Source organism: Colobus angolensis, unplaced genomic scaffold, assembly GCF_000951035.1.
Source record: "Colobus angolensis palliatus isolate OR3802 unplaced genomic scaffold, Cang.pa_1.0 Scaffold185, whole genome shotgun sequence".
Classification (NCBI taxonomy): domain Eukaryota; kingdom Metazoa; phylum Chordata; class Mammalia; order Primates; family Cercopithecidae; genus Colobus; species Colobus angolensis.
In genome coordinates this window covers 1,088,697-1,098,315 of record NW_012114988.1, presented here as the reverse complement: position 1 = coordinate 1,098,315, position 9,619 = coordinate 1,088,697, and the positions used below count along the sequence as shown (strand labels likewise).

Genomic DNA, 9,619 nt, shown 5'->3' with positions numbered 1-9,619 from the left:
TATTCAGGAGGCTGAGGCAGGAGAATTGCTTGAACCCAGGAGGCGGAGGTTGCAGTGAGCCAAGCTGGGCAACAAGAGCAAAACTCCATCTCAAAAAAAAAAATAGAATTTAAGTAGCCACATGTGGCTAGTGGCTGCCCTATTGGACAGCACAGACCTAGGAAAGTATTCTTTCTGATAATAATAATAGCTAAAAAATAATAATAATAATAATAATAATAATAATAGCTAACATTTATTGAAGCTTAAGATATGCCATGCATAGATCGGGCACGGTGGCTCACGCCTGTAATCCCAACACTTTGGGAGGCCGAGGAGGGTAGATCACCTGAGGTCAGGAGTTCGAGACCAGCCTGACCAATATGATGAAACCCCGTCTCTACCAAAAATACAAAAATTAGCCGGGCATGGTGGCAGGCGCCTATAATCCCAGCTATTCAGGAGGCTGAGACAGGAGAATTGCTTGAATCCGGGAGGTGGAGGTTGCAGTGAGCTGAGATTGTGCCATTGCACTCCAGCCTGGGCAACAAGAGCGAAATTCTGTCTAAAAAAAAAAGATATGCCATGCAGGCATTTCACGTGTACTTTCATTATCTGCCCCTCACACCATGCAGTGAAGTAGGTGTTATTGTGATCATTCCCATCTTACAGGTGAGGGCGCGAAGCATCGAGCACGGTATACAGCAACATTGCTAGGGAGAAGTGCAGCTGAGACTTCAAACCATGCCATCCGGAAACTACACTCCTCCCACTATGCCATGCAGGCGAGGCTCTCTCTCTAATTTGGCAAAAATGATTTTGGATATTTAGGAAAAGATCCCTGTCATTTTAAGTATTTGGGAGCAAGAGAAAAAGTGAGAGTGAGTCAGGGGTGAGAATAAGGGGAAAGCTGCCCTATAGGTTGATGTAGACCCTGAGCAGGACAAAAACACCCTCTTTGCAGTTCTCCTTGCAAATAGTTATTAGAAACATCATCTTGGCCGGGCGCAGTGGCTCACACCTGTAATCCCAGCACTTTGGGAGGCCAAGGTGGGCAGATCACTTGAGGTCAGGAGTTCAAGACCAGCCTGGCCAACATGGCAAAACCCCGACTCTACCAAAAATACAAAAATTAGCTAGGTATGGTGGTGGGTGCCTGTAATCCCAGCTATGTAGGAGACTGAGGCAGGAGAATCACTTGAACCCGGGAAGTGGAGGTTGCAATGTGCTGAGATTGCACCACTACACTCCAGCCTGGGTAACAGAGTGACACTGTCTCACACACACACACACACCACACGCACGCACAAGTGAAATATTCTCTCCCCAGGGATTAAAATAGATGAATTACGATGCTGTCTTTCCTACTGTCTCCACATATGCAGTGGCTTGCAGGGGAGAAGTAGCTGTACTCAAGCCCCTGATAAATAAACCCTGAGTGCAGGGAACTACTCTGGCTCTTGCAGACTGACATTACCCAAGGTCAGAGGAATACAGCCAGCTGCTACAATTTTCTCATAGGCCTCTTGAATTCGCCGGCAGCTGTCCTGAAGGTTGTAAAGATTGACATTCACATCGCCTAGGTCTGCAACCATGAGGGACTGGAAGGGAAGGGCCCCCGTGCTAGGATTGACTGTCCGAAGCATCACTGATTCTTCCCGGATGCGGCGAGGTCCGAATCTGCCGAAGGAAGAATCGTCCTATCAGACATCTGCAGAGATTCAGGCTCTGCTTAGGCCAGGGCTTCTCAGCCTCAGCAATTTGGGACCAGATGATTCCATGTTGCAGTACTGCATAATGGAATGTTTAGCAGCATCCCTGGCCTGTACTCACTAGGTGCCAGTAGCACCCTTCCTCCAAGGTGTAACAACCAAAAATGCCTCCAGATATTGCCAAATGTCCCCTGAGTGCAAAACTGCCCCACTTGAGAATCACTGATCTAGGCGATATATTGAAGAGACTAAATAAGTGTACTAAATGGCATTAGCCAATTTCATGATCTACCTAAGTCTCAGTTTGCTAATGCGTAAAATATTTACCTTGCACCATAGTAAGAATTAAATGAGGTAATCTATGCAAAGCACCTTGTACTTAGGAGACATTTAATAAGTGCTGGCTTTCATAATTCAGATCAGGGCAGTCAGATACAGTGTTGCCGAGCTGAATCACAAATTGCTGATATTCAATAATTAGGAAAATGAATTTTGCCTTCTCTGATTTGATCCTAGGAAAACTGCCTTCATTTGAGCATTTCTTGAGTCAGGTGACATCTAGAGATTTGGGGAAGGGACAGCCAGTTTCTGCTTTCAAATGCAATGTCACCTGCCACTGTAAGCTGGGGAGAGGAGAGGAATCCACAGCAGCCATCCCAGCAAGGCCCCAGGATGGGGACACAGAGAAGGTTGAGGCTTCAGAATCCCTTCTTTTTATTTTTTCTTTTCTTTTTTGAGACAGAGCCTCACTCTGTTCTCCAGGCTGTAGTGCAGTGGCCTGATCTCAGCTCACTGCAACCTCCGCCTCCCCGGTTCAGGTGATTCTCCTGCCTCAGCCTCCCGAGCAGCTGGGATTACAGGCCTGCGCGACCACACCCGGCTTTTTTTTTTTTTTTTTTTTTGTACCTTTGTAGAGGCAGGGTTTCATCATGTTGGCCAGGATGGTCTCAAACCCCTGACCTCGTGATCCGCCCGCCTCGGCCTCCCAAAGTCCTGGGATTACAGGCATGAGCCACCGGGCAAGCCAAAATCCCTTCTTGACCAATTATGACACTAAGATGTGGGAGGCCACGCCCATGTTGAGCCCTGGGGGTCGCTTGTGGAGGGTCCAGGGAACTCAACCAACTCAAACCATAAGGGGCATTTTGGAACCGGCCACCAGCTTCCAACTCGACCCGAGGCCAGCAGGGGCGCCTGTCGCGGTGTTTTCCATGCCCAACAGTCATCAAGCAGTCCCTCCACGTGTCCCCGGCCCCCGCCCTTTAGGCCTTACCTCGCCCCAGGCCGGTTGGAGGTCCCAGTATCCAGGGGCACCCCGATGAAGGCAGCGTCCAGCCCCTCGGGGGAGGTCTGCACCGGCAGGCGCATCATGGAGCAGACGCCCACCGACCGGGCCACCAACTCGGGGCTGGGGGGCTGGTTCCGGGGCGCGTCGGAAGCCTGGCGGCTCTGGCGGAGCCCCAGGTGGCCGAGCCCTGCAACAGGACGCGCGCCCACGCCGGGCCCCGGCCCACGGGCGCAGCCGGACGCCAGCAGCCGCAGCATTGCCGCGCGCGGCCCCGACCTCACCAACCAGACAGCCCGCGAGGCCGCCGCGATCTGGCTGGTCCCGAAAGGCGAGGCGAATGTGCACGCGCCGGAGCCGGAGCCTGAGCCGGCTCAAAGGTCAGGGGCGCCCTGGGATCAAGGCGGGGGAAGGGCCCCAGGGACCGGCCGTGCTCTCCCCTCAACCCCTCTGGACTTCAGCCTCTGGTCTCTGGTAAATAGAGTCAGGCTGGGGGTGCCCACTGGCCGGCACTGTGCCGGGGTGTCTGCGCCCTGCTCCCCACTGTGGCCTTCAGCAACCTCTTCTCCCATTCAGAGTAATTTTGGGTTTTTTTGTTTGTTTGTTTTGTTTTGTTTGAGACAGAGTCTCACTCTGTCACCCAGGCTGGAGTGCAGTGGTGCCATCTCAGCCCACGGCGAACGCCACCTCCCGGGTTCATGCCATTCTCCTGCCTCAGCCTCCCGAGTAGCTGGGACTACAGGCACCTGCCACCATGCCCGGCTAATGTTTTTGTATTTTAGTAGAGACGGGGTTTCACCGTGTTAGCCAGGGTGGTCTCGATCTCCTGACCTCATGATCCGACCGTCTCAGCCTCCCAAAGTGCTGGGATTACAGGCGTGAGCCACCGCGCCTGGCCTTGTTTTTTTTTATAGATACGATCTCACTATGTTGCCCAGACTGGTCTCGAACTTCTGGACTCAAGTGATGCTCCCACCTTGGCCTCCCAAAGTGCTGGGATTACAGGTGTGAGCCACAGCAGCCACCCCAGAGTAATATTTTTAAAGCCAGAAAGATGTGAAGGAAAAAGATCTTTCTCTAAGCCAGAAAAATAGGAAATGCATTTTTAAAAAATAATAATGTATTTTTAAATGTCCAGGAATAGGAGTCTCAAGAAGCAGTAAAGTTAGTTAGTTAGTTAGTTAGTTAGCTACTTAGTTAGCTAGCTATCTAGTTCGTTATTTTCAGACAGGGTCTTGCTCTGCTGCCTAGGCCGGAGTGCAGTGGCGAGTCCCGTGACTGCAGCCTCAAACTGCTGGGTTCAGGGGATCCTCTCACCTCAGCCTCCTGAGTAGTTGGGACTACAGGCATGAGCCATCCTGCCTGGCCAGTAAAGTCTTTTTAAATACCCTTGTTAAAAAAGGTCTTAAATGCAAGCTGTAGGGAAGGTCACAGTATCAGAGAGCCCGCTACATTCTATTTCTAAGGGGAAAGAAAAACACGCTGGGGAAAGAAAGAAGTGATTTGTAATGGAATTATGGGAGCCATTTAGTGGTATTATATATATTATATTTTTCTGATATCTAGCTATTGAGATTGAATGGAAAAGGCTCACGTTTGCATTAAGTTGTAACCTCCACACAAAGGTCGCACAATAAACCCCACACCACTCCAGCCTCCACCCTGCAGATCAGGGCAGAGTTTCCTAGTGGTCAATAATCAGTGCTCAGTGTTGGCCTTGGAGCAGGTCCCAGCCTTTTTCTGGAACAAATACAACAATCTCTCAGTTAATCTTTTTTTTTTTTTCCTTTTTTTCTCCCTTATGGCACTTAAAGGGTCTGTTATTCTTTTGACTCCCAAATTCAACTGCTGTTTCTTTCGTGTTGCTTGTCCTGAATGTATCATGTTCTTACTCCTGGTTTTCCTTTCATTCAGCTCACACATATTTATTGAGTGTCTACTATGTGCCAGGCGCTCCAGTGAGGTCTCCCCATCGTCCACCAATGCTGAGCACCCTCTCCTTGAAACGTTCCTCAGGCGGCCTCTTGACTAGGTCTCCCCTGGTCTCCTTCCACCTTGGTGGCTCCTTCTCGGCTGGCAATCCTTTTTAATATGGAGGTGATGATTTTCACCCATAGGCAGGTCAACCACAAGCCCAAATCCCAGCCATGAGCTCCAGGCAACCAATTTCTAACCCCCACCTGGATGTTTGACAGCACCTGGGGAGGGCTGCAAGTTCAGCCAGCGACTTTCCACCTCCCTGTCTTTGATGCTGCTCTATGCCCACAAATTTAAGAAGTCCTGATGGTTTCCTGCACCCAAGCCTTCTGCTCATTTCCTCTGCTGCTACTCTGGTCCAGGCCTTCCCACCTCCAGCTTTCCAGCTGATCTCACTCTCACTAGTATCACCATACACATGCCTGCCCGGGAATACCTCCTGGAGCCAATCCTTCCTGTGTTTCCGCTTCTGCAGCTCCACAGGCTTGTCCCTCCAGCCCATGGTCAGTTGCCTCAGTCCCACTTTCTTGCCTCCTTTCCTTTGTTCATGCTTTTCTGTCTGCCTTGAGTGCTCCACCCCGGCCCTCAGCTCCACATGTCCAATGTTCAGTAGAAGCCCACACTCAAAAGACCTTGAACTCTTTTTTTAATTATTATTTTTATTTATTTTTATTTTTATTTTTATTTTTATTTTTTTTGAGATGGAGTCTCGCTCTGTCATCCAGGCTGGAGTCCAGTGGCGCAATCTCAGCTCACTGCAAGCTCCGCCTCCCGGGTTCACACCATTCTCCTGCCTCAGCCTCCCAAGTAACTGGGACTACAGGCGCCTGCCACCACGCCTGGCTAATTTTTTTGTATTTTTAGTAGAGACGGGGTTTCACCATGTTGGCCAGGATAGTCTCGATCTCCTGACCTCGTGATCCACCCGCCTCAGCCTCCTAAAGTGCTGGGATTACAGGCATGAGCCACTGTGCCCGGCCTCTTTTTTTTTTTTTTTAAGGGAGATAGGAGTGTCGCTCTGTCATGAAGGCTGTGGTGCAGTGATGCAGTCATAGCTCACTGCAGCCTCTACCTCCTGGGCTTGAGCAATCCTTCTGCCTCAGCCTCCTGAGTAGCTAGGACTACAGGTGCACGCCACTATGCCCAGCTAATTTTTGTATTTTTTGTAGAAATAGGGTCTTGCTGGGTGTGGTGGCTCATGCCCGTAATCCTAGCACTTTGGGAGACCGAGGCAGGCAGATGGCTTGAGTCCAGGAGTTTGAGACCAGCCTAGGCAACATGGGGAAATCCTGTCTCTACAAAGAATACAAAAATTAGCCAGGCATGGTGGTGTACAACTGTAGTCCCAGCTACTCAGAAGGCTGAGATGGGAGGATCACCTGAGCCCAGGGAGGCAAAGCTGCAATGAGCTGTGATGGCACCACTTCATTCCAGCCTGGGAGACAAAGTGAGACCCTGTCTCAAAAACACAAACCAAAAAAAGAGATGGTGGGTCCCACTACGTTTCCCAGGCTGGTTTCAAACTCCTGGATGCAAGCAAGACTGCTACCATGGCTTCTCAAAGTGCTGGGATTACAAGTATGAGCCACTGCACCCAGCCTTTTTTTCTTTGTTGTGTGTGTGCGTGTTTTAATTTATAATCCTGTATATATCAACAGATATATCCTACATAACAAAAGCTTTCTGAGATCCTCAATAATTATTTTTAACTTTTTTTAGAGACAAAGCCTGCCTCTGTCTCCCAGGCTGGAGTGCACTGGCACCGTCGTGGCTCACTGCAGCCTTGAACCCTAGGACTCAGCTGATCCTCCCACCTCAGCCTCCTGAGTAGCTGGGACCACAGGCTCACGCCACCTCAAGTGGCTAATATTTTTTTTAAAATTTTTTTGTAATTATGAGGATCTCACTATGTTGTCCAGGCTGGTCTTGAACTCCTCAAGGGATCCTCCCACCTTGGCCTCCCAAAGTGCTAGGATTACAAGTATGAGCCACCACACCTGGCCTCAATAATTGTAATAGTGTAAAGCAGTCTTGAGATTTAAAAAAGCAAAAACATCTGAGAACTGCTAGCTTCAGTCAGTGGTTTCATAGTATTGTTTGTGAGAAACATTTGTATCAGTTTCCTGGAGTGTCTGTTAAAATTCAGATTCCTGGACCCCATCCCAAACTACAGAATTAGAATCTATCAAATGTTTTCACCTGGGTGTGGTGGCTCACACCTGTAATCACAGCACTCTGGGAGGCCGAGGGTGGCAGATCACTTGAGGTCAGGAGTTCAAGAACAGCCTGGCCAACATGGTAAAACCCCATCTCTACTAAAAATGCAAAAATTACCCGGGCATGGTGGCAGGCGCCTGTAGTCCCAGCTACTCAGGAGGCTAAGGCACGAGAATCACTTGAACCCGGGACACAGAGGTTGCAGTGAGCCGAGAGAGTGCCACTGTACTCCAGTTGGGTGACAGAGTGAAATCCTGTCTCAAAAAAAGAAAAATGTGTTTAGCTGGGTGTGGTGGCTCATGCCTGTAATCCTAGCACTTTGGGAGGCCAAGATGGCAGGATTGCTTGAGACCAGGAGTTTGAGACCAGTCTGGGCAACATAATGAGACCTTAGATCTATAAAAAAATCTAAAAAAAAGTTAGCTGGGCATGGTGGTGCATGCCTCTTGTCCTAGCTACTCAGGGGGCTGAGGTGGGAGGATTGCTTGAGCCCAGGAGGTAGACAGATGCTGCAGTGAGCCATGATTGCACCACTGCACTCCAACCTGGGCAACAGAGTGAGACTCTGTCTCTAAATAAATAAATAAAAATACGACTGGGCCGGGTGCGGTGGCTCACGCCTGTATCCCAGCACTTTGGGAGGCCAAGGCAGGTGGACCACAAGGTCAGGAGTTCGAGACCAGCCTGGCCAAGAGACTAGCCTGGCCAATATGGTGAAACCTCATCTCTACTAAAAATACAAAAATTAGCCGGGCATGGTGGCAGGCACCTGTAATCCCAGCTACTCAGGAGACTGAGGCAGGAGAATCACTTGAACCTGGGAGGCAGAGGTTGTGGTGAGCCAAGATTGCACCATTACACTCCAGTCTGGGCAACAAGAGTGAAACTCCATCTCAAAAAAAAAAAAATTTTTTAGCCATGTGCATGGTGCACACCTGTGATCCCAGCTACTCAGGAGGCTGAAGCAGGAGAATCGCTTGAACCCAGGAGGCAGAAGTTGCAGTGAGCTGGTATCGCGCCACTGCACTGCAGCCTGGGTGACAGAGAGAGACTTCATCTTAAAAACAAAACAAAACAAACAAAACCTGATATTAAACAGCTACCTTCACAGAAAAGCTAAAACTTGGCCAGGTGCAGTGACTCATGACTATAATCCCAGCACTTTGGGAGAGCAAGGAGGGAGGACCTGTTTGAGCCCAGGAGTGTAAGACCAGCCTGGTCAACATAGCGAGACATGAGACGCCATCTCTCTTTTTTTTTTTTTGAGACAGTCTTGCTTGGTCGCCCAGGCTGGAGGTCAGCGGCGCAATCTTGGCTCACTTCTACCTCCACCTCCCGAGTTAAAGTGATTCTCCTGCCTCAGCCTCCTGAGTAGCTGGGACTACAACCATGCGCCACCATGCCTGGCTAATTTTTGTATGTATTATTTATTTATTTGTATTAATTTTTGTATTATATTAGCTCAATATTTAATGCTTTCCCTAATAATTTGATTTTTTCCAAATCATAATTATATAATATGTAGAAAATATCAATTTTTTTTCACCAAATCCGATAGGGATCTCAACTCCCCCCATTTAACTTCAGTGAGAGATACAAATTGTATCAGTTTCTATGTATGCCATGACAGGAAGAAGGTTGGGAAGTACCCGTCGAGTAAACTATAACTTCTAATATCTGCTTCAACCTTCTGGGTGTCCACCAAAGGCAGTACCTTGTAAAACACAAGTAATAAATGTTTTTTGAGTGACTGAATGATTGAACAGATTTTCTAGAACTGTGTAAAGCAGCTCTGGGGTGATGAGTATCTCAGTCAACAAGACTGACAGCCTGAGTGTGGGGAAAACACAGTGTGCAGTGCATTTCAGCCGTCTGCATGGATTGATTCCATCTGGCCTGCTGAATGGCGAGGCAAGGGCTCTGCAGAAGGAGTCAACACTGGACTTGTCTATGCTCGTGGAAGTTCAGAAATGACCCTGCAGCAACTCCAGCCTCCCCAGGCTGCCTGGCTGGGGGCTTTCTGTGACACTCCTTCACCTTGCTATATCCTCAACACTCATCTTCACCTTCTCTGTCCCCTAGTCCTAAATAAAAACATATTGTTTAGCATGTTCAGAATACTTTCATCTGTTAAAGAAAAAAATTAGCTGGCCGGGCACGGTGGCTCACGCCTGTAATCCCAGCACTTTGGGAGGCCGAGGCGGGCAGATCACCTGAGGTCAGGAGTTGGAGACCAGCCTGGCCAACATGGAGAAACTCTGCCTCTACTAAAAATATAAAAATTAGCCAGGTGTGGTGGCATGTGCCTGTAATTACTCCCACCTACTCAGGAGGCTGAGGCAGGAGAATTGCTAGAATCCAGGAGGCGGAAGTGGCAGTGAGCTGAGATAGCGCCACTGCACTCCAGCCTGGGTGACAGGGTGAGACTCTGTCTCAAAAAAAAAAAAAA

At 49.1% G+C, this 9,619-nt stretch overlaps 1 protein-coding gene across 1 annotated transcript in view; it reads right to left on the bottom strand.

The window, feature by feature from the left end:
- Positions 1 to 3,361, bottom strand: part of AGMAT (agmatine ureohydrolase (agmatinase)) — an 11,660-nt gene extending 8,299 nt beyond the window's left edge. Inside the window, exons 1-2 of the mRNA XM_011939908.1 lie at positions 2,965 to 3,361; positions 1,457 to 1,659 (exon numbers count right to left, since the gene is read on the bottom strand). Coding sequence (XP_011795298.1) covers positions 1,457 to 1,659; positions 2,965 to 3,236 — 475 coding nt within the window. The 5' untranslated portion in view covers positions 3,237 to 3,361. The remainder of the gene's footprint in view (positions 1 to 1,456; positions 1,660 to 2,964) is intronic.
- Between the last annotated feature and the right edge of the window lie 6,258 nt (positions 3,362 to 9,619).